This window comes from Pongo pygmaeus, chromosome 15 (assembly GCF_028885625.2).
Source record: "Pongo pygmaeus isolate AG05252 chromosome 15, NHGRI_mPonPyg2-v2.0_pri, whole genome shotgun sequence".
Lineage (NCBI taxonomy): Eukaryota > Metazoa > Chordata > Mammalia > Primates > Hominidae > Pongo > Pongo pygmaeus.
The window spans coordinates 90014495-90040833 of NC_072388.2; the positions used below are offsets into that span (position 1 = coordinate 90014495).

The window sequence follows — 26339 nt, forward strand, 5'->3', positions numbered from 1 at the left end:
TAAGCTTTAAAGTATTACTAAAAACTACAGCCTAAATAGCCCATTTTCCATTTAAGATGCAAAAGGATAACCACAGAAAGGGCTAGCAGGCTTATTTTAAGGCTATGCCTTGCTCGTGCAATTGCATGGAAGTCAGCTTGTAGGAGGGGAAGTCGCAGAGTTAACAGAAATCCTACATCTCCTGCTTTCAAGGAAAGATTCTGTTCTGCTTTCACTCTCCAAACACCCAAACACCTACTTATTTCCAGTAATACTCTGGCTGACCTCTAGACATCTAAGCTTTCTATTTCAAATTCTCCTACTTAGAATTTCTCTCTCTCATATTTCTTCTTAAATGGTGGCACCTTCCATAGAGCTGTTATTAATTCCCACATGCCCCCTATGATTCAGACCACTTCTCTCTTTTTCTCTCTCTCTCTCTGCACTGTTACTTGGTCTTCTTTTTATTTTTTTCCTACAAATTTTCCTCTTCCTTCAGATATGCTTCACTTCCATGAACTCTCATACCTCCTGTTCTCATTTCTACCTACTCTTTCTCCTCTGGACCACCTAAATCTCTCTTGATAGTTCCCTTTTCTTATCTTCTATCTAAAAAATAGTCTTAACGTGACATGCCACACAAACCTGAAAGTCATTTCTTTTTAATGTCATGCCAAAACCATCTCAGTTTATTTTTGTTTGGTTTTAGCTCAACATTCTAATAGTACACTCTATAAATGCATTTCAGCTTATCAAAATCATTACAAAGTTCTGACTAAGAACATCTATCAATCTTGTGAATTAGTCATATTTACTTCAAAGCAAGGAAGTGTTTTCAGTTAGTCTATTTTGTCATACTGTAATATATCTGTAATATATCATGACTGATATATAATCAGTGACTGTAATTACAGTGACTGTAATATATCATGAACCATTTTGTTACCATCTCAGCAAGCATCCTCACCCTTACAATTATTGAGATGAAACCAATACTCAAAAGTGAAACTTTAATTTTTAAATACTTCTTAACTCCATTGAAAGAATGACTAATGATCACAGAACTGTCTACAAGGCTGGGATGGCATTCATTATTGGGAATGATCCTTGGCATTACCTTTACAAACACTTTAGTGATTTGCTTATTTAACATCTTGTGAATTCTACTGATTAATGTAACAATTTATTACAGTCATAGATCAGCTGGTGTTTTAACAAAATCACCACTAACAGAAACCAGAAAACATCAAAAGAAAAATTATTTTTACAGATTATTTTCCACATAGAATTCCCTCCCAGTGTTAGTTGAAATAAATAGGAGTTTTAAGAGAGAGAAAAGATAAAAATATTTTTATATCTCTTGTTGTAACCATGCACAGGTAGAGAAAAAGTTATAAAAGGAGACGTGATCTCCACGTTTCAAGATTTGGAAAAAGTAAAAGAAATATAAAGGGAAAAATCCATCAAATCCAATATCATTAGATATAAATCAGAGGCTTAAAAGATATTAATGTTGTAGAATTAAAAAAAAAAACAGAAATGTGACTTAACAATAGATGACTTTAAAGCAGGGGTCAACAAATTACAGACCAGAGGCCAAATCTAGTCCACCACCATTTTTATAAATAAAATTTTATTCGAAGTTGGCCAGACGTGGTGGCTCATGCCTGTAATCTCACCACTTTGGGAGGCCAGGGCGAGCAGATTACTGACGCCAGGAGTTCAAGACCAGCCTGGCCAGCATGGTGAAACCCTGTCCCTACTAAAAATACAGAAATTAGCCAGGTGAGGTGGCACATGCCTGTAAACCCAGCTACTCGGGAGGCTGAGGCAGGAGAATCGCTTGAACCTGGAAGGCAGAGGTTGCAATGAGCTGAGATCACACCACTGCACTCCAGCCTAGGCGACAGTGAACTGCATCTCAAAAAAAAAAAAAAAAAAAAAATTATTGGAACCCTGCCATGCCTATTTATTCACTACTGCCTATGGTCAAAGAGACCTTAAGGCTTGCAAAGCCTAAAATATTTACCATCTAGCCCTTCACTGGTCAAAGTCCTGATGCCTGATTTACAAGATGACAGATACAATATAAATAAACAGAAGGCAATTACCAGCAAATACAGCATATTGTAGGAAACAATCACACATACTCAGTTCAAGTAGAAATGCTAGTCTATTCCGTATCTGGTTACTAAAAGCAAAATGTCACAGGTAAGCAAATGGCAAGATAATACTAACATTGTAATAATCTTATCATTTGAAGAAGCCTGTGCAAACAAGGCAAATTTAATCCCAATGGAACAAGCCCCATCAAGTAGTCTACAGTGAGCCATAAATACTAGTAGGCACATGATGGCAGCCTAGACATGAATCTCCACATCTGCTCCTAAAACATCTTTAAAAACAGCAAGAAAAGCTGTAAACCTCCATGACCTACTCCTTCAGCAAAACTGAGAGAAACAAAACCCATATACACCGAACAACATGCTTCAGGGCAGGCTAAGAAGGAACTGGGCAAGACATGAGCAATGTGGGAAGGTAGGAAAATGTAGTAAGATAGCAGGATATAAAACTAATACATAAAAGTAATAGCTTTCAGCTAGAAGGTATGGTGGAAGAGAAGACCCCATTTACAAAAGCAACAGATGACAGAATATCTAAGATTCAGTTAAGAAACATGGCTAGGAGGAGTAAATGCTAAAACACATCTGAAGGTCTTAGAAGGATTTCAACATGAGCAAACATACCATGTTCTTGAATAGGAATAACCAATATCATAAAAATGTCAAGCTCCCTAAATTAATTTTTTAATTTACAGCAATTCCAATGAAAATACCTTAAGTTTTTATCCCCCAAAACCAGACAATGTGATTCTAAAGTTCATGCTGAAAAATAAACCAACAGGAAGAGTCCTCCAAAAAGCTCTGAAAAATAAAGGCAATGAAAGATCAGGGGCAGAGGGCAACTAACCTTACCAAGAATTAAAATACATTGTAAAACCTTGATAAATTAAAACAGTATAGTACTGGCACATGACTTAACAAACCAAACAGAAAAAAATCAGATAGACCCAAACATATATGAGAATTTCATAGAGGAAAAAGGAAGCACCTCAAGTCAATGTAAATGTGGACTTTTAACTAAACAGTGTTGGGAAAATTAGCTATTTGAAAAAGATAAGTTGGATCCTTATTTCATGTCATACACCATCCACATGGATCCAAGTTCTCTATGCAAAAAATAAAACCATGCAAGTACTGGAAGAAGACATCAGTTAATTCCTTTATAAACTCAGTAGAGGAGTAGAGGAGGTCTTCTGACTATGACTCAAAATCACAAGCCATAAAAATAATTTTAAAAATAAATTTTACTATACATAAATTTTTGCATGGTAAATGCATCATAACCAAACTCAAAAAAATACGTGGGAAACGGGAAAGTATTTACAATGCATACCAGAAATGATTAATTACTTTATGAGCTCCTATAAATTGAGGGGAAAAAAGAGGCAAAGGGTACAAATAGATAATTCTCGGAAAAAATACATATGGCTTTTTAAGCATGTGAACAGATGTTCGGCCTCATTCAGTAAAAAAAAAAAAAAGAAAAGTAACTCTACAATGAGACACTACTACTCACCTATGAGACAGGCAAATGCCCAGAAGTTTGAGAATACGTTCTGTGGAGAAACAGGCACTCTCAAACAATGCTGATGGGAATGTAAAATGGTACAACTTCTATGGAAGTGTATTTGGCAAAATTAGAGATGGCAAAAAAGGATGGGTGCGGTGGCCCACGCCTGTCATCCCAGCACTTTTGGAGGCCGAGGTGGGCAGATCACTTGAGGTCAGGAGTTGGAGACCAGCCTAGCCAACATGGTGAAACCCTGTCTCTACTGAAAAAATACAAAAATTAGCCAGGTGTGGTGGCATGCACCTGTAGTCCCAGCTACTCAGGAGGCTGAGTCAGGAGAATCACTTGAACCCAGGAGGTGGAGGTTGCGGTGAGCCGAGATCAATATCACTGCGCTCCAGCCTGGGCAACAGAGCGAGACGGTGAAAACACAGACCCAGCAATCTCCCTTCATCAAGCCTACAGGTATTTTCCCCCAAACAATTAAAAATGACATATGTGCAAGTTATCCCTGAAGCATCCTCGTAAGAAAAGAAAAGAAATAATAACCCAAGGATCCCTTCACAGGGAACCAGTTAGGTACACAATGGAATGGAACGAAGGATTGTGCAGGAATAAAAAAAAGAACAAGGAAGATCTTTATGAATTATATGATGTTCATATGTTACGTTACATTATAACCACATGTTATATTATGTTAAAACCAGTATCAGGGCGGGCGTGGTGGTTCACGCCTGTAATCCCAGCACTTTGGGAGGCCAAGGCGTGCGGATCACCTGAGGGTCAGGAGTTCAAGACCAGCCTGGCCAACACGGTGAAACCCTGTCTCTACTAAAAATACAAAAATTAGCCAGGCATGGTGGCAGGTGCCTATAATCCCAGCTACTCGGGAGGCTGAGGCATGAGAATCACTTGAACCCAGGAGGTGGAGGCTGCAGTTGGCCAAGATTGCACCACTGCACTACAGTCAAGGTGACAGAGTGAGACTCCATCTCAAAAAAAAAAAAAACCAAACAAACACAGGGTCCAAACACCAAACACCACACAGAATATTTTCACTTCTAGGAGAAAAAATATAACCTTATGATGAAGGGATCAGGCTGTCACTATGTAATCTAATCTTAGAATCACTAATTGGGAAAAATCGGATAATAGGTTTCTCCTAACGTGATATAACATGAAATATATAACAACATTTATCGTATATTCCAGCTCAAAACGTTTAAGTTTAACCTACTGAGCCTTTAGATCTAGCTTCCCAATTACTACTATAATTCAGCAGAGGCAGGAATAAGTTAAAAGATACTACAAGGACACAACCAAGTGAGCGTTCCTGGATTGGACAAACAGCTGTAAAGCATAATTATGTTACAATTAGTAAAATATGAAAATGGACTTGTGTGACAAATGGCCATGAATTCTTTCCAGTTCCCCTCTTCAAGAGGTGAAGTCTATTTCCGCATCCCGTGAATCCAGGCTGGTCTTGTGTTGAGAGTGAGGCTATGTGAGTTCCAGTGTCCAGGCTCAGGAGGCCCTGCAGCCTCCACTTTTGCCCTCTTGGCAGTAGTTGCTAGCTGCCCTGATACTACCATGCTATGAAAAAGCTGATGTACTGTACTGGAGGATGAGAGGCCATATGGAGGAGAAAAGAGGTGGCCCAGCCAACAGCTAGCACCAATTACCAGACATGAGAATGAAACCATCTTGGACCTCACAGCCCAGCCAACTCTCCATCTGAACACCAGGTGAGTGAGCCCAGGCTAACCATTAGAGAACTGCTCAGCCAACCCATCGGATCATGAGAAAATAAATCATTGTTTAAGCTATAAAATTTTAGGTGGTTTGTTATACAGCAATAAATAACTTGTACAACTGGGTTTTAAATGAAAATTTATTAGCTGGGAAAGGTAGATATCATTAATGGAAAGATCTGCTTACAAATCATATACGGGACAAACTCATTTTGATAAAACACACACATAGACATACAGACAAAAATACCCAGAAGAATATATACTGATAACAGAGGGGTATATAATAAGGTTCACGCTGGGTAGTGAAAATAAGTTTTTATTTTCTTATTTTTGCTGTCCTGTATCTTCTGTATGCATATATACTGCTTTTGCAGTAATAAAACTTTAAGAAAACATATATTTTTTTTAAAAAAAGGTTTATAGTATTTACTTAGTCATCACACAAACTGTTAGCAAGGTCCCTGAAGAGCTAGACATGTAAGTTCTTGCTAATACCTCACAAAAAGCTGGATAAAGTCAGTCAATCAATAAACCTTTTGGGACTGTTATAGGCTGAACTGTATCTTCCCAAAACTCATTATGTTGAAGTCCTAGCCTCCAATACCTTAGAATGTGACTGTAAATGGAGTTAAAATGAGGCCCCTAGGGTGGACCCCAAAGCAATCTGACTGGTGTCCTTACAGGAGGAAGAAATTTGAGCACAAAAAGAGATACCAGGGGCACACATGCATAGGGGGACAACATGTGAAAAGGTGATAAGACAGTGGCCACCTGCCAGCCAAGGAAAGAGGCCGTGGGAGAAACCAATCCTAGTGGCACACTGATCTTGGACTTCCAGCCTCCAGTACTGTGAGAAAATAAATGTCTATTGTTTAAGCCACCCAGCCCTAGCAAACTAATACAGGGACCAAGTGTATAGCACGATATTTGGGAAACTGACCTAGTGTGCATTAGGGCACTGCAAACAAATAACTGAACCATAAAAACAGTTTATGCTCCTCTTCTAAATTCCTGAAAAGTTTTCATCTTTAAAAGTCAACTGCTGAAACAGGCACAAAGAATAACTGTGTTAAATAAATTAATGTGAACAGAAGATAGAAGGGCATGATTTCTAAATGCAATGCCTCACTCACTGTGGAATGAATATGTTGTCTAGTTCACGTTCCATTCTTGACTTAGCATAAAAAAAAAGGGTTTTCTTGTTTTGTTTTGGATTTGTTTATTTAGGGCCAATGACAAAGACCAAAAGTAATGGAGAGCCAACAACGAAAAAGCAACATGATTAAGGACTACTGTTTTCTAGTCAAATACAAAATATTTCACTCATATCTATCTACTTCTAAATTTAAAATGTTTTATAAAAATTACAATTTTAAATAATTTTAAAAAGCATATTGAGCATAGTTAAGAGAACAGAAAAAAAAAAAAGAAGAAGAGAGGAGACAGAAAGGGCGGGGGCAGGCTAGAGCATAATGATGCAGAGTCCAGAAACCTGTTTTCTTACCAGCTTCTGACTCGGACAACCTTAGACACATGATTTAACTTTTATGAGTTTATTGTCAGGGAGAAACTTGAAAAGACAATCATTTATCAAACAGTCCTCATGGACTTCCTAAAGCTTTCCTGGAAATTCTTCTAGGGTAAAGAATAGAAATAAACTGGTAGGGCTTGGTACCCTTAGGCCCAGATACAAGCAGAGCTACTCCTTTCCATTTGTTTTCCATTTGAATTTCTGTGTGTTCATTTGAGGGAAGGGTCCTGCACTAAAAATGTTTGAAACCGCTGTATTAGAATGCTCTGTCACCTACAACAGTCTTATGTTCATGTGGGTAGACACTGAAGACATATATATCAAAAAAATCAATAACATAGCAGATACACACAGGAGGCAGAACGAAGGGCCAGATGATATTGACTCACTGGAACAATAGGCAAATGATAACATTAATGGGGACTGTAAGAGGAAAGAAGAAAGTGTGGCCTACATGAATAAAGATTTAGAATTGTTAATTGATGGTAAGCATTGCAAAATGAGCATGAAGTGTAACATCATGGCTCAAAAGGTGAATGCAATCTTAGGTATCATTAATAAAAATATAATTCCTAATATAAAAGCATTCAATAAAATGGCCAAATATATATTAAAAAACCACTTTGTATTACCAATAATCAAAGAATACAGGCAGCAATTTAGGGAAACAGAAGACAGACATTGGAACGAGTCAGACTTGAGCTCCAATCTTCAAGTATACACAAGATATGTAACTTCAGGACATACAGCTTCCAGAATGCTGACATCACTAATGAGGAGATCCTGCAGTGCCTTTGTGTGGGTCAGTGATATTATGGAATACACCTAGTATAATGGCTGGCATACTGTAGGCACTCAAGAAATAGCTAATGCTTGCAAAGCACTATGTGAAATTCTAGCTCATTTAATCCTTACCATAATTCTAGGAGAGAGTTATATCACATACATGCAAATTAAAACAAGCATGGGACCAAAATGGTAACAGATAAAATCTTCAACGACGGTAGAATACTAGAAGCACTGCCATTTCTCTAGTGGGAACAGAAGATGGTGGAACTTTTCTGCAAAGCAGTCTGGGAATGTGTGCTGAGGACTTTCCCAAAGATCATATATAAAGGTCCAGCTCTATTTGATAAAGGAATGGATTCAGAAAGTGCCTAGGGTGGAAATGGGAGTGTAAAGCGCTGACTGATTAGTAGCTAATCAAGTTTTTCACTAGGAATGCAAAGCATCTCTAAGAACAGAAGTCTTTTCTTTCTTTTTTGTTTTTCTCCATTACTGGTTTCCATGAACGTCCATCCCCTTGTCAGCCTAAACCTGTTCATTCTGAGAACTCCTAAAGCAGAAACTGGCCCACTTCACCAATCAGTTCCTCACATTTGAATGGAAGCATACTGCCCAGGGAGGTAGATACTGCTAACAATTCAAATGTTTCTTAACATTAATAAAGGAAGGGCTGGAAGTGACAGTTCACAGCTGTAATCCCAGCACTTTGGGAGGCCAAGGCGGGCAGATCACTTGAGGTCCGGAGTTCGAGAGCAGGCTGGCCAATATGGCAAAACCCCATCTCTACTTAAAATACAAAAATTAGCTGGGCATGGTGGTGCATGCTTGTAGTCCCAGCTACTCAGGAGGCTGAGGCAGGAGAATCACCTGAACCTGGGAGACGGCGGTTGCAATGAGCTGAGATTGCGCCACTGCACTCCAGCCTGGGTGACAGAGCCAGACTCTGTCTCAAAAAAAAAAGAAAAAGAAAAAAAGACTAAGAAAAGAGTGTGGAATAGAAGCAGGTAAATTCTTCCATAATGGGATGCCTCAAATCCAGAGCAATGCATGATATTCCAGGAGATGCCACCAGAAAGAATGAGAATCAAAATATTTCACTTCTTCTAAGTCCATAGTATCTTGCCCTTTAAGTACATTATAACTTAAGACCCAAAGAAAAGTGTTTCCATAAAAAGTCTGATAACAACTGACACTTACCTAAAATGAGATGAAGTTTGGTTTCTGTCTGGAAAGCATAATGTAATGTCACCAAAAATGGCGACTGCCTAATGTGCTCCAGGACTTGTCGTTCTGTCCTTGTATGCTCTGTGGTTTTGGCCTTTTGAACTATTGTTGCCTTTTTCAAAACTTTCATGGCATACAGCTTTCCAGTATCATGGCCACTTATTTTACGAACTAGAAATACTTTTCCATAAGCTGAAAATGAAAAGAAAAAATAAAAAGAATTAAAATGCTACACAGGCAAAATCGTAATTTAGTGGAACTAAATTTATTTAATGCACAAAAAATACACTCTTTAAAGGAAAAAGTACCCTTGGTACCAGTTCAAATAGTTCTTTGATAGATTTCTTCAATTTTATACCAAATATATTTCTAGGTCTAACCCTCAATGTTTACATATCTAGCCACTGCTGACAAAATTATGCTTTTACTCTTTTACTGTTATTCTCTCCTCAATATTTTTAGCTGTAGGAAACTAGCTGTTATTATGGTCAACTAACCACAATCTAATTCTGGAACAACCAGGACATTTTAGACATCAGATAAAACTTCTAGGTATATATATATTTGTTACTGATGTAGACAAATGAAGGCAGTTCTTAATAAGAATTTCATATATATATAAATCAAATGCCTCAATTATTCCTCTATACTTATTAAAAAAAAAAGCCTAAAGCAACATAAGCTGACATTATATTAACAAAAGAGATCTTCAGACTTAAAACATGAAAAGATCCTAAATTGCATACAATACGACAGAAGCCCTTTTGTATCTCTGGGCAATAATTTACAGCTTACTAGGTCAACCTTGCCACACTTTTCATAATAAGGACTCTGTTGGGCATGATCCTATGTGTGGTGCCCCTCCTCCAGGTGGAGGAATTGGGGCCATGTGGGCACTGTGCCTGTGGGCAGAGCAGGTTCTCTGCATTTATTTTCTTAGAGAAGTGGGCTAGGGCAGGAAGAGTGGAAGGAAGAGGGAGGAAGAAGGGAAGACAAAAAAACAAAAACACTTTGGGAATGAAAAGGTGAGTCCCCTACTTCATCCCTACAAGGTATCAATTCTCTACAGTTAATCTGTTTAAAAAGGCAAATGCTTTCTGGGATGTTTAAGTCCAGTCTCTCTGTTAAATGCTTTAATCAGACCATTATTGAGTTAGTTTGAATTCTGGCCGAGATCAATATTCACACTCTATGGCATTTACCACCTAATTCTATTGTAATCCACCCACTAGAAGAAGGGAGCTTTAAGGGAAGGGCTCTTGTACTCCGTATGTTATTCAGTTCAGTACTCTGGGAACTGGATTAATACCAACACACAATGTGCAAGAGATCAGTGAAAGACTAATAATCCTGAGAAAGAGCACCAACATTTATTAAGGACTTGCCGATGCCCGGTGCTGCACTAAACATATCGATTCACTTAATCCTCAAAAACAGCCAGTGAGGCTGGTGCTTTTAGCAATTCTATTTCACCCATGAGGAAATGTGTTCAGAATAGTTACAGAACTGGCCCAAAGACTGAGGCAAGAGGCAGTAGAACTGATTCAAATGCAAGGAGTGTGACTCCAGGGACCACACTCTGAACCATAAATGAACAAAAAAGTGATTCCTCACAAGTGCTAGTAATCAGACATTCTGGATCTTAATATAACCAGTACTGTAAACATACTGAACACATTCCAGGGCACAGAAAAAGTTCACAAAGGTTTGCGTATTAGCTCATCGGAAATCCAATAATTATAGGTTGAGAGCTTAGTAAGGCAGAAGTGAATCAACAAGATGAAATGACAACTTTTGGAACCTAACAAATTAGTGTATACAAATAAAAAAAGTTTATCTATTCAGAAGCAACAAAATGAAGCTAGAAAATACTATGCACTACACCTTCCAACAGGGTAAGCCACTATATAAACTCAGGAGAAGGTAAAGTCTTCCACAAGCAGCCCTGAAACTTCTGTGTTCCTTACATACACATGGCACTTACCCTAAATTCTTGTTATCCTAGGTTCCTAACTCCAGAGCATCATGGTTTTTAGAAATTAGGGAATCCATCTATGCTCTCAAAACCAGGAATTCTTTCCACAAGATCACCGAAACATGGCTGTTCAGCTTCTTCCTAGCACATCTGTCCGCAACGTAGGGGTTGACCATGTGACACACAGGCTGCTGGGTGTTCGAACCTAACATCTGAGTACTTGTCAGGCACTTATGATATATATAAACTCATTCGATTCTTACAACATTCCTATAAGTAGGTGAGAGCTATTATCTCCATTTTATAAATGAAGAAACTGAAGTATAGAAGAGTTGAGTCACTTGTCCAAGGTCACACTTGCCATTTAGTCTGACTCCTGGGCCCACAGTCTTACCTGTGGTCTACCTGCTTCACTTAAGTGAATGACCTCATAGGCAAATAAATAGGGAATCAGAGATTAAATAGAAGTCACAATGCAAGTTAGGTGTTTTAACAGTGAATGGACCCAGTGCTCCTTCTTCCAAGAGGAGGAAGTTTTGCAAAACGGCCCATTTTATTGATGGGAGGCTCTGTTTGAAAATCTTCCTTATGTTGCCAGGCGTGGTGGCTCACGCCTGTAATCTCAGCACTTTGGGAGGCTGAGGCGAGTGGATCACCTGAGGTTGGGAGTTTGAGAACAGCTTGATCAACATGGAGAAACCCTGTCTCTACTAAAAACACAAAATTAGCCGGGCATGGTGGCCCATGCCTGTAATCCCAGCTACTTGAGAGGCTGAGGCAGGAGAATCGCTTGAACCTGGGAGGTGGAGGTTGCAGTGAGCCGAGAGCGTGCCATTGCACTGCAGCCTGGGCAACAAGAGTGAAACTTAGTCTGAAAGAAAATCTTCTTTATATTGACTGGAAGCAGGCCATTTTATAATTTTCATTTGTCCTTCTATATCCTCTGGACTTAAAAAAGAGTATCACTCTTCTTCTATAAGATAATCTTTTAAATATTTAAAAGCACTATCATGTAATCTCCATACTCTTTCCTTCTTAAATCAATTTCAAAGTAAGATGACTCCGAGACCTCTCACCACTAGGAGGTTCCACTGATATGTTCTGTGGGGTTGTAAATATTTTTTTCTTTGATTTCTTTCCGTTACTTTAAAAACTATTGTATTTCACTCAAAATATGCATGAAGTAGCATAGGATGTCAATATATATGATCAAATAATATAAAATCATCCTGATTGCTATGTTACAATCTATATGGTCAAATAATACGAAATCATCCTTGCCATGTGATAACATCAAGAAGTTTCTCAATAATATGAATTAAAGACCACGTACTCTGCCAACGCAATTGTGTTCGTCTATCAGACAATGTCAGGGAAAAACTATAATGAAGCTCACAAATATTTTGTTTTTACTTTTATAATTGCCATGATTAACATTTAAGCTACAATGCTTCATCACATGGTAAGTGCCAGTGGGTGCTTATTATCAACAACATTCAAGGAGTGCCTTACAACATTCCAAACAATAAGTATTTCAGATAACGATCTTACTTCTAAGAAGGCTGTGTAACTAAAACATAGTTGCCTCCAAACAGTTTTGTTTTTGAAGCACCCATAAAGCTGTTTATCACATTGCCAAATGGGAAGAAAACACATTCCATACTGGAGAGATCTTGAAGCCACCTGACCTGGTTAAGCTGGTTTATAGCTCAGAGCAGAGAAAGAAAGTAAAGTAGTCCTTCTGTTGAATAATGCTATCTATTCCAGAACCACCTTTTTGTTCTCCAATATTTCAAGAGTGGCCATTGAAACTGGAATTGGTGGCAATATTCTTTTCTTTTAGTTTGGAACTGGATGAATGACTGCCTGCAAGTGCAGCCAACTCCGGCCTTTCATTCACTATGTGTGCCCTGACATTATTAGAGTAATCTTATTTTTAAAGTAATTTTAAGAAACTGCAAAGACTACCATAATGAAAATTCCTTTGGCAAAAAAAAAAAAAAAAAGATAAACAAAATAGGGACTGGGTTCAGTGGCTCATGCCTGTAATGCCAATACTTTGGGGATCTGAGATAGAAGGATCACTTGAGGCTAGAAGTTTGAGACAGCAGTGAGCCATGATTGCACCACTGCACTACAGCCTGTGTGACAGAGCATGATCCTGTCTCCAAAGGAAGAAAAAAAAGATAAAACAATAGTACTTCCTGCTTGGATGGAGCTGCTTAAAGAAACTACATTCATGCCTTAATAGGTATGACTCTCTTAATTTCTGCATCAACATGCTATGGCATCAAATGCTCAATTAGCAATCCTCACAGAAGTCGTGTCTACCGCTGTTAATCTTATCAACTACATCAGAGCTAAGGTCTTTTCGAGATATTCTGTTAAGAAATATAAGCAAGGGGACCAGGCACAGTGGCTCACGCCTGTAATCCCGGCACTTTAGGAGACTGGGGCGGGTGGATCACATGAGGTCAGGAGTTGGAGATCAGCCTCACCAACATGGTGAAACCCCGTCTCTATTAAAAATACAAAAGTTGGCCAGGCGCAGTGGCTTATGCCTGTAATCCCAGCACTTTGGGAGGCCGAGGCGGGCAGATCATGAGGTCAGGAGATGGAGACCATCCTGGCTAACACAGTGAAACCCCATCTCTACTAAAAATGCAAAAAATTAGCCAGGGGTCATGGTGGGCACCTGTGGTCCCAGCTGCTCGGGAGGCTGACACAGGAGGATGGTGTGAACCCAGGAGGTGGAGCTTGCAGTGAGCCGAGATCGTGCCACTGCACTCCAGCCTGGGCAACAGAGTGAGACTCCATCTCAAAAAAAAAAAAAAAAGAAAAAAAAAATTAGCCAGGCCTGGTGGCGGGTGCCTGTAATCCCAGCTACACGGGAGGCTAAGGCAGGAGAATCGCTTTAACCCAGGAGGCAAAGGTTGCAGTGAGCCAAGGTTGCGCCATTGCACTCCAGCCTGGGGGACAGAGCAAGACTCCGACTCAAAAAAAAAAAAAAAGAAAGAAATATGAGCAAAGTACTGGCACAGTGGCTCATGTGATAATCTCAGAACTTTGAGAAGCAGAGGCAGGCAAATCACTTGAGCCCAGGAGTTTAAGACGAACCTGGGCAACACAGGGAGAACCCGACTCTACAGAGAACACAAAAATTATGTGGGTGTGGTGGGGCATGCCTGTGGTCCCAGCTACTTAGAAGGCTTAAGTGGGAGAATTGCTGGAACCCACGAGGCAGAAGTTGCAGAGAGCTGAGATCGTGCCACTGCACTCCAGCCTGGGCAACAGGGCAAAACTCTGTCTCAGGAAAAAAAAAAAAAAAAAAAAGAAAAGAAGAAGAAAGAAGAGAGAGAGAAAGAAAGGGAGAAAGAAAAAGAAAAAGGAAGAAGGAAAGAAAAGGGAAGGGGAGGGGAGGGAAAAGGGGCATCGGGAAAGAGGAATGGGGAAATGAAGAGCAAAAGAGAACATGAAATTCTAAACACAATTTATTTATTTATTTATGACCAAGTCTTGCTCTGTTGCCCAGGTCGGAGTGCAGCGGCGTGATCTTGGCTCACTGCAACCTCTTCCTTCTGGGTTCAAGCGATTCTCCCGTCCCAGCCTCCCGATTAGCTGGGACTACAGGTGCCCACGACCACGCCCAGCTAATTTTTGTATTTTTAGTAGAGATGGGGTTTCACCATGTTGGCCAGGCTGGTCTCAAACTCCTGACCTCCGGTGATCCACCCGCCTTGGCTTCCCAAAGTGCTGGGATTACAGGCGTGAGCCACTGCACTCAGCCTGAGATCATGAAGTTCACTGGTATTCCAAAGGACTAGTCCTGCAGCGTTTGACTGAACTTGAGGTAGAGGTTCTACTTTTTGAGATTGAGGGAAAGTACATTCTAAGAACAAATGACAGGAAGGATTACTTACTGATTTAGCTTGGCTGATATTTGAGACCACATGAATGAGGTAAATCTTTCAATTCATGGCCCTACAGACACCATTTTGAATGCTGCTGAAAACCTACGTGCTCTTTTAGCTAAACAGCCATTTCAGAAGAGAGAACTGGATCAACTATGTAAATTTTTCCAAAGCTGGACACAGATTTCTATAGGTTGGAAGAACACTGCAGATATCTTATGAAGGTCACTTCTGTTCAAACTGAAATGTGGATTTATAATTCTATTCTACCTGATGTAGACAGCAAAACGTTGACAATCTTTGTTGATAATGATTTCAGTGGCTTGATGAGAAGAAATAATATATACTGAACCAATGGAGGTGTCATAGAAAAATTTCTGGTTCCTTGGAGTAGGTTTCTTTTCAGCTTGCTTTTCTAAATGTGTGGCTCTTATTCCATTTGCCACAATTATTGTGAACCAGGTTTTAAGCACTTATTGCTATAATAAAGAAAAGTTAAAAATGACTGACAGTTTTAAAACAAGAAGACATCCATGCTGCCATGTCAGAAACCACTGCACAGTTCCAACTTATTTTTTAAGCCAAGCCAAAGTAGTCTTCTTGAGCATAAACTTATCTTTTCACTTTATTTGCAAAATTTGAATTTATTAAATATGTTCATAAGTAGCCTTTAATCTTTTTCTTTTTTGAGACGGAGTTTTGCTCCTGTTGCCCAGGCTGGAGTGCAATGGCACGATCTTGGCTCACCACAACCTCCACCTTCTGGGTTCAAGCAATTCTCCTGCCTCAGCCTCCCAAGTAGCTGGGATTACAACGCATGCGCCACCACACCCAGCTAATTTTGTATTTTTAGTAGAAATGAGGTTTTTCCATGTTGGTCAGGCTGGTCTCGAACTACCTACCTCAGGTGATCTGCCCACCTCCGCCTCCCAAAGTGCTGGGATTACAGGTGTGAGCCACTGTGTCCGGCCACCTTTAATTTTTACATTAAAATGGTATGAGGTTAATTGGTTAAAAAATATTTTTTATTTGTAAAAACAATCAATTTAAAATGTAACAAATGCATGCAAAATTTTGTGTGTGTACACGTTTACATGCATTATTCTGAAGGAAGCAACCACGAGCCAGGAAGAAGAGCCATTGTTCAGGGGCCCCTGCTTTATGTCCTTCCTTATGGTGCTGAACTTGGACATGCTGTTCTCACTAGGACCTGAAAGGCTCAACCAAGGTGAGAGCAATGTTTTCTTTCACTCAAACTTTTGTTAATGCAGCTTAAAATTATACCTTGAATAGAATGTTTACTAGCCATGCTGTACTTTGGGTTCATAACAAACTTATTAACTATTGAACTTGAACTACCACTTAAAAAATACAGTAGAAATGCTCTTAAGTGACTCACACTTAGCCAGCTCCTAAGACCAACTTAGTCTTATACTCCCCTTTCCCTCTGAAAACACCCACTGCACACTGACAATCTACGACTAGTTTACATGTGCATTTCTGCACCCATGCAGTTCCATGCCAGTCACTGATACTTGTTGCTTTGCCTATTTCTACTTGTTGTATCTCTTATTCTTATTATGTAAATTCATTAAATATTACATGAACCACTGAAATGTGCATGCAAAAGAGAACAATGAGGATGAATGCTTTGAAAGGACTAGATAAAAGCAAAACACTTTAAAGAAAGGAACTGCTGAAAAATTAGGTGTGAGTGAAACAACTATAAAAGGCTAGGGGGAAACTGTGAAAATCTAAAAGGATTTTGTACTCAGACTACTTAAAATCTGTCTAGTTCTCACTCTAAAGAATCTGAAACTGTTATTTTTAGATGATGGATTCAACCGTGGTTTATGCAAAATAAACTGTTTATTAACCTATACTCAGAGTCCTGTGCTTACATCCAAAGATTCACAAGTGAAGTACTCTTATACATTTTAAGTAAAAAATGTTCAAAAAATATATAATGATTTTTAAATGATTCCCACTTGAACCAACTTTTTAAAATTACCTACACATACCAACTGTGTCATACGAGAGAATTTCTACTAACTGAAGAATCATATTAATCACTCCTAAAATTAATCTTTCCAGATTATTGCAATCTTGTGAAATGGTGACTTGGTCATCCACCACACTAGCTATGCCTCCTGGCATGCTTATTTCAATCTGGTAAACATGATTACCAGTGCATCTTACTAAAAAAAAAAATACGTTAAAATAAGTATCAAAAGAAGACTAAGAAGCATATTCATAAATGATTCTCTATTTATATCTCAAAAGACAAGTTGTTTGCCTAACTAAATAGTGATGTCTTAACTGCTGGAGTTAATGACCATCTGTAGTGGGTGCTGATGGTGTTCTGCCAGGTCCCCTTTACAGGCCGGTGCATCTGTTCTCCAGCTACTGTGAGTGTTGGCTGCTGGAGAAAGGCCTCAGGTAGACAGGGGCCGCCACACCCGGAAGGTTACATGCCATCATTCTCTACTCCACTGACTAACACAGGTATAAAAGGCCTGCCTCTTTGCTCTTGCTCCAAAACTTCCCATAAGTCCAGGCTGAATCCAGACCACTGCTTAGACCACATGCCTGTTTAGGCTCCTCCCCTGACCACCCTCGTTCGCTCGCTCTTGTTCTCCTGAGAGTGCTCCTGCAGTAAATCACATAAATCCAAGTCCATGTCCCGGGATCTGCTTCTAGCTAACATGACCTAACATAGTACCAATAATAAATAAAATTGTATTTACACTAGAGAGACAATGTCATGTGACACCTTCATATGGAGTCATCTTTTTATTATGGCATAAAACATCACAAACATTTAACCTCCAAAACTTACATAAACATTGTAGGCTTACACTGAAGCATAAGGTATAGTGGGTATACACATACACAAATGCAAAATTATAAATTTTTTGAATGACAATTTTGACAATTTAATGAATACATGCTTTTAAAGGTATTATTTTAATACGGATACTTTCCAAACACTTAAAAGAATAAAATGACAAATGATGACTAAGTCATCGTACTTTTTAAAACTGTCTTTTAAATGACTCAACCGAAGTATTTTTCCCTCTATCATGTCATCAAAAAGTAGCAATGTCTTTAAGTTGCCTAGTGCAATTTACAGCATCCTCTAGTAACAAATTACCCATGAGAAACAAGCATGTCTCATTTAATAAATGAAATGTGTTACTGTAAATCTGAAGTAAAAAAAGATTGGAGGGAAAAAAAGCTATCTTATCAGGAATATTCATAGAGTCTGGGACCAATGAGTAAAGAAATATCACAAATTACATTTCAAGATGGCACTGAAGGCTAGGGAAAGCAGCCCAAAGACCGCCTCAACTGGAAAAACAGTATTTCCACAGAGCAAACTTACAAGATCTACTGTTGATTAGATGACAGCAGCAGCAGCAACAACAACAACAAAGGATATCCACATAAGGAAAAAGTGAACTTCTTAAGAGGACACCAGGGACCAAGGTAGGCACAAATGGTTATTGCTCATTAGACGCTATCATAAGCAAGGCCCTCTGAACTCCATACTTTGCCAGCACTCACTCCAAGGTTTCATAAACTCACAAATAACTCTGCATTACATGAAGATCAGCTCCATACTATTCTATTTACAAGGTTTTATGTTGTATGGTGTGTGTGTGTGTGTATAATATATACATATTTAATACTCACTACTCTTATCTCCAGCACCCAGAACAGTGTCTGCCTCTTGGTAAATACAAATGAGTGAATGAATCCCAAGACCAACGGGAATGAACTGAGTTTTAAATTGAAAAGTGACATAATCAAATTTGCCCATCAGAAAAATCATTCTGGCTCTAGAATGGAAATAAATGCATCAGCAAGGCCTGAAACCAGGAAGACCTTTGGTGGTTGTTATTTCTCTATTTACTGCAGGACACATTTTAGGCTTTACAAAAACACTCATTAAGAAATGACATTCACTTATGTATAAAGCTAAGCTGAAAGCTTGGTAATGTATTACATTAGCTCTTTTAGAAGCTGAACTACATTCCCGTTCAGCTTCCCCAATAATAGCTAAAACTGAAAAACAAAACAGCTAAAACTTACATAGCATTTATTATGTGTCAGGCAATCAAAACATTTTATTACTCATATCATGTATATCTTAGGAGAGGAATGTTAACCTATACTACGCTAAGATGGTTCAGAATCCAAGATGTTTGAATACGTTTGTTTGATACAAATAAGAGGCTGGGCATGGTGGCTCACACCTGTAATCCCAGCACTTTGGGAGGCCGAGGCGGGTGCATCACCTGAGGTCAGATGTTTGAGACCAGCCTGGCCAACTTGGTGAAACGCCGTCTCTAATAAAAATACAAAAATTAGCCAGGCATGGTGGCAGGTGCCTGTAATCCTAGCTACTTAGGAGGCTGAGGCAGGAGAATTGCTTCAATCCAGAAGGCGGAGGTTGCAGTGAGCTGAGATCGTGCCACTGCACTCCAGTCTGGGCAACAGAGCAATACTCTGTCTCAAAAAAAAAAAAGAAAATAAATAACAAAGAAATATAATCTTTCCATTTGACATGTTATGCTTAAGGTAACATACAAATCAACTTCTTATAAATGCTAACAAAATTGCAATTAACAACATCTCATTTATGAGGTATTTTCTCACTTGTTAAATTTTTATTATTAAAAATATCACTTTAGTTGAAATTACTCCCAGAGATGCTAATAAAGTGACTATATAAAATAATAAATAAATAATCTCTTCTTATGAGTAAGTCCTAAATAATTTTGCTTTTTCAATTTAGGTTACAGCTTTACAATGGAGTTCCCTGTTCAATAAATAACCACAACCCATGGTTATCTAGTAATTGGCAATTCATATCCATCATTTCATTAATCTTATAACAACATTGTGAGATAGGTATTATTATAATAACTTATGCCAAAGGGACTTGGGCTCACAGAGTTCATATGATTAACTCAAGAAACTCAAGTAAGCAACAACAGTGTCAAGATGCAAACCTGAGTCTTCTACGTCATCCTTGATACTCAAGTACTCTACAACCGTGTGAAAGCACCAAAACCAGAAGAGTGAATCAACTCAGCTGCATCCTTTACTCTTACATGGCAAAATTTTTCTTTTTTCCTTTTTGTCATGGTAAGACAAGACTTCAGCTCTTCAGGCCAGGCGCAGTGGCTCACGCCTGTAATCCCGGCACTTTGGGAGGCCGAGGCGGGTGGATCACGAGGTCAGGAGATCAAGACCATCCTGGCTAACACGGTGAAACCCCGTCTCTACTAAAAATACAAAAAATTAGCCGGGCGTGGTGGCGGGTGCCTGTAGTCCCAGCTACTCGGGAGGCTGAGGCAGGAGAATGGCGTGAACCCGGGAGGCGGAGCTTGCAGTGAGCCCAGATCGCGCCACTGCACTCCAGCCTGGGTGACAGAGCAAGACTCCATCTCAAAAAAAAAAAAAAAAAAAAAAAAAAGACTTCAGCTCTTCAAAGTACATGACCATATATGATAAAAAAAAAAAATTCAGAGAATACTAAAGTCTTTAGCTGAGACCTTCATGCTGCACTTCATTATTAGAATTACTGATAATGCACACCCACAGGTACATTTAAACACTTGCTTCTCCCACACTTGGACAGATATCTCAAAAAAGGCAAAATGGTCAAAAGGAAGGCAGCAGAAGAGATTAAAAAAGAAATAAAAATATAATCATTATTCCCCAAAATAACCCAAAATTTCATCATCAAACAAATTCTAAAAGATGAGCCAAAGATATTTCCTAGGCTTTTGGGTATCAATCTGAAGAATAATGCTAGAGACAACAGCATAAATGACATACTTGATAGACTATTATTATACTTCACACAATGCTGGATTATGGGCAGGTAGGGGGACAGGGCAACAGGGTTGGAAAAATATACAGGGATGATCTTAAGAGCTTACAATCTAGAGGAAAGATTGCAGATGTGAAGGAAAATTCAGAGAACAAGTCAGCGCTATGCTCTCTATGGAGGGCTCTCAGTGCAACAATTCAGAGAATAAAGCAATTTGGGCAGGATTTGGACAGGTGGAAAAAAAGATGAGCACTACCAATGGGGGAACAAGATAAGGCAGGGCATCAGAGGGTGGAAAAGTACACATAATTGTAGGCAAGTGAAGGAAAATAAACTGGACTAGAAAGTAGGTGGACAAATCAACAAGCAAAAAACAAACGATGCCATTAAAAAATGGGCAAAGGATATGAATAGATCCTTCTCAAAAGAAAACATACACACGGCCAACAAGCATATGAAAAAATGTTCAACATCACTAATCATCAGAGAAACGCAAATAAAAACCACAATGAGATACCATCTCACACCAGTCAGAAGGGCTATTATTCAAAAGTCAAAAAATAACAGATACTGGTGAGGTTGTGGAGAAAACAGAACGTTTATACATTGCAAGTGGGAATGTAAATTACATCAGCCACTGTGGAAAGCAGTTGAAATTTCTCAAATAACTTAAAAAAGAAATACCACTCAACCCAGAAATCCCATTACTGGGTATATACACAAAGGAATATAAATCATTCTACCAAAAAGACACATGTACTCATATGTTCATTGCATGTTCACTGTGGCACTATTCAAAATAGCAAAGACATGGAATCAACCTAGATGCCCATCAATGGTGGACTGGATAAAGAAAATATGGTACATATACACCACAGAATACTATGCAGCCATTTTAAAAAATGAAATCATGTCCTTTGCAGCAACATGGATACAGCTGGAGGCCATTTTCCTAAGCAAACTGATGTAGGAAAAGAAAATGATCTCACTTATAAGTGGGAGCTAAATATTGAGTACACATGGAAATAAAAATGGAAAGAACAGGGCCTACTTGAGGGGAGAGGGTAGGAGGAGGGTGATGGTTGAAAAACTACATATAGGGTACTATGCTCACTACTTAGGTGACAAAATCATTTTTACACCAAACACCAGCAACAGGCAATTTACTCAGGTAACAAACCTGAACATGTACCCCCAAACCTAAAATAAATGTTGGGGAAAAAATAGAAAGTAGGCAGAATATCAGGGTAAGCTGGGCAAAAAAAGACAGGGGAAACTGAAAGCAAGGCAAGAATTTGGGCTTGAATAGTTAACTGGGAAAAAATGCAGTATATGTTCTTAAACAGGAAAACTGCACGAAAATGTTGTATTTTAGTAAGACTGTATATTACGTATAACAGCATATGATATTAAACTGCATAAATGGAAGAGAGAGCCTACAGAAAGGCAGACAGGTTAAGATACCCCTTGAAAGAATTCATACATAAGGTAAAATGAGTGATGGCACTTTCCCTTCTTAGGCCCAGAAAAGGTAAATCCAAGGATCACTTTAAAGGGAAAATTATAGCACTTTGTGAGAAAATAGAAGAGGCCGGGCTGGGCACAGCGGCTGATACCTGTAATCCTAGCACTTTGGAAGGCCAAGGCAGATGGGTCACTTGAGGTCAGGAGTTTGAGACCAGCCTGGCTAACATGGTGAAACCCCGTCTCTACTAAAAATACAAAAATTATCCGGGCACAGTGGTGCACATTTGTAATCCCAGCTACTCAGGAGGCTGAGGCAGGAGAACAGCTTGAACCTGGGAGGCAGAGGTTGCAGTAAGCTGAGATCACACCACTGTACTCCAGCCTGGGTGACAGAGTGAGACTCCATCTCAAAAAAAAAAAAAAAAAAAAAAAAAGAGAGAGAAAGAGGTCGAAATAGAGAAGAATCCAAAAAGAATCCAAAATTATTTAAAACTTTCTAGCTCAGAAAACTGATCAAGAAGATTAGTGATAGGCCAAAGGAAACTAGACAGTTCAAGAGAAGCAAGTCAATCTGAGTAAAAAAGAGTTTTATGCATATTACATGTATTTAAGTGTCAAAAAGTAAATCTTTGATATTCAAATATTCCACAAAGTCTTCAAGACATTTGATGAATAGCATTTTTTCTAGTTTAAATATATAGAAATTAATTCATCAGAAGAGTTTTCAGTTTCATTTCCAAAGAAAACCTTACATGACACATGAAGACATCTGATGAGGCTTTCCTATTATTCTAAGTAGTGCTGAAAAAAAATTATCTTAAAAAGGTAATGAAACTGAAAGATTAGTGGTAAAATTTTTGAATAAAAATTGAGATTTTATTATATTCACAATAAAAGCTTCCACCTACTCCATTTAGTCATCAAAACTGTGATTTTTTAAAGACAGATATACTTATAATGATATTTCTTAGTTATCCCATCTTCTCATAAGAGACTACACTGTCAGCTGGCAAAAAGGAAAAGTGTCTCCATGGCTGACAACTAATCCATTGTAAAACAGTGCAGATGCACGAAATGGAAATACAAAGGCAAAACATTACAGGTAAACTGTTTCCTTACCTTTGTAGAATTGTCTTCAAGGCCTGTAACCAAACTACTCAGTGCAGAGGTATAATAGATAATGAGTCAAAGTATTCAATGTGTTGAAAGAAAATACACACAAGGTTTGACTATACAAATTTGATATTAAAAATTTCACATATACAAAATGGGCTGATAATCTGCCTTCTTTATACTGTCCTAGTGTATTTTTTGGAATCAAGGTTATACTGGACTCATACAATGAGTTGGAGGAAATAATCCCCCTTTTCCTGTTCTCTGAAAGAGTTTGTGGAAGATCAGAATTATCTATGCCTTGAATATGTGGCAGAACTCATTCTTAAAACTGTACTGAGTGTCTTCCCAGTAGGAGGATTTTTGCTTACTGACCAATCTCTTTAACAGTTATAGGACTATGCAGGTTTCTCACACCTTTTTCAATCAGTTTGGTAATTTACACATTTCAAGATTACTGTGCATGTTAAACTTTGAGGAACATTACTTCAGGAAACTAACTCCTGTCACCTCCCAAATTAAATGCTATTTTGTCCAATTTTTCAGTTTTCTTTTTTCAACTCCACAAATGAGACATCGTGACCAGAGCTTTACACAGTCAGTATGCTTTAGACTGTTTGTTCAGTAATTCTTTTTGCGTCTCGGAAAATTCTCCAGGGATTATTTTCCTTCTTCCTAAAACTACTTCTTTTAAAATTCTCATAGGGGACCTATTGGTAGAAAACTCACTCAGCTTTTGTATGTTTGAAAATGTTGGCTGGGCGTGGTGGCTCATACCTGTAATCCCAGCACTTTGGGAGGCCGAGGCGGGCAGATCATGAGGTCAGGAGTTCGAGATCAGCCTGGCTAATATGGTGAAACCCCATCTTTACTAAAAATACAAAAATTAGCCAGCCGTGGTGGCATGAGCCTGTAGTCCCAGCTACTCAGGGAGCTGAGGCAGGAGAATCACTTGAACCCAGGAGGCGGAGGTTACAGTGAGCTAAGATTGTGCCACTGCACTCCAGCCTGGGTGACAGAGCAAGACTCCGTCTGAAAAAAAACAAGACAGAGCAAGACTCCATCTCAAAAACGACAACAACAGCAACAAAAAAACAAGTGTCTTTTTGCCCACACTTAGGGAAAACAGTTTTGCTGAGTATACAAGTGTAGATTAACAGTTATTTTCTCTGGGCATTTTGAAGATATTATTCCACTTTACACGGCTTCCAGGGTTGCTGTTGTAAAGTCCACTGTTAAACTAATTGTTGTTCCTTTATAAATAAGTCTTTTCTCTTTCACTGCTTTTCAGGTATTTCTCTGTCTCTTACGTTCATCAGTTTCTCTCTGACGTATCTACATAAGAATTTCTTAATACTTGTATGCAAGTACTTGTATTTGCTCTCTGCAAATTCACATTTAATCCTGTAAACTTCCAGCTATTACTTCTTTGAACAGTGCCTCTACTCATTCTATAAGCTCCTTCTGAAAGTCTGATTAGAAAAATGTATCTTCTCTATCTATTCTCTAATTTTTTTTCTTTTTGAGACAACCCAGGCTGGAGTGTAGTGATGTGATCATAACTCCCTGTGGCCTTGACCTCCCAGGCTCAGACAACCCTCTCACCTCAGCCTCCTGAATGGCTAGGACTACCGTCATGCATGCACCACCATGCCCAGCTAAGTTAGTTTGTTTTTCTAGAGGTAAGGTCTCACTATGTTGCCCAGACAGAAGGGGATCCTCCCACCTCAGCTTCCCAAAGTGCTGGGATTATAGTTGTGAGCCACCACACCTGGCCTATCCTCTATATCTTAATAGTCCTCTCATATGCTATCTCTTTTTTCTCCATTCTATATTCTGCATATTTTCTTCAAATCTATGTTCCAATCCACAATAATTTTCTCTTTAGCTATATCTCATCTACTAGTAAAGCATCCATTAAGTTTATACTTTGAATTGTTTTTTTCACTCCTAGAAGGACTACTGGTTCTTTCTCCGATCTGTCTGGTGATTTTTTAGCATGTATTATTCCGTAATATTATAATCAAATCTCTTTTTAATTAAAAAAATACACATTTATATTTTATATCTAATAATTCCAACAATCTCTTTAGGTCTAATTCTATTTGTTGTTTCCACTTCTTTCACTCATAGTGCTTTGCTTCTTGAATGTTTGTGATTTTTTTATTTTTATTTTTTTTGAGACTGAGTCTCGCTCTGTCACCCAGGCTGGAGTGCAGTGGTGTGATCTCGGCTCACTGCAAGCTCCACCTGCTGGGTTCATGCCATTCTCCTGTCTCAGCCTCCCAACTAGCTGGGACTACAGGTGCCTGCCACCACGCCCGGCTAATTTTTTTTAATTTTTAGTAGAGATGCGGTTTAACCGTGTTAGCCAAGATGGTCTCGATCTCCTGACCTCATGATCCGCCTGCCTCGGCCTCCCAAAGTGCTGGGATTACAGGCGTGAGCCACCGCGCCCAGCTGGTGTTTGTAATTTTTGACAGTAAAATCAAGTCTGTAAAACTTTCTTTGGTATTTCCTTAAGATCTAAGTAAATCCTCCAGAGAAGATTTACATTTGCTTTGCTAGTGCTGTTGGGAACACTACCAACTCATAAGTAGAATAAACTAAATTCATGCTTGTGTGTGGTTTTTTGTTTTGTTTTGTTTTTAATATAAGACGGAGTCTTGCTCTGTGCAGTGGCTCACTGCAACCTCCACCTCCCGGATTCAAGCAATTCTCCCTGCCTCGGCCTCCACAGTAGCTGGGATTACAGGCGCCCGCCACCATGCCTGGCTAATTTTTGTATTTTTAGTAGAGATGGGGTGTTCCCATGCTGGCCTCAGCCTCCCAAAGTGCTGTGATTACAGGCATGAGCCACCATGCCTGGCCAGGATTTTTTTTTTAAATCACATAAGTGGATAACAAACTGAAGTTGCAAACCTGTATGATGTTTGGTTTAAGGTTGTGACTCAGGGAAGGCTTTTACTGCTTATTTGTTTCCTTCACCCGAAGCCAATGCTAAGCCAGAAAAGTTTCCCCTCTATCTCCCTTTGCAGGCTAAATTTTTATTTTCTCATTTACTGTATTACTGAGCAGTAGCCTTCTCTACCTCTTGAGTGCCTTAGAGGCTGTCTCCTAT

At 38.9% G+C, this 26339-nt stretch overlaps 1 protein-coding gene across 4 annotated transcripts in view; it reads right to left on the minus strand.

The window, feature by feature from the left end:
- The window catches only part of RPS6KA5 (ribosomal protein S6 kinase A5), a 199183-nt gene that overhangs the window by 102307 nt on the left and 70537 nt on the right, over positions 1-26339 (minus strand). For all 4 annotated transcript variants that reach the window (XM_054447530.2, XM_054447531.2, XM_054447534.2 and 1 more), the window contains exon 3: positions 8881-9099. In XM_054447530.2, coding sequence (XP_054303505.1) covers positions 8881-9099 — 219 coding nt within the window. The remainder of the gene's footprint in view (positions 1-8880; positions 9100-26339) is intronic.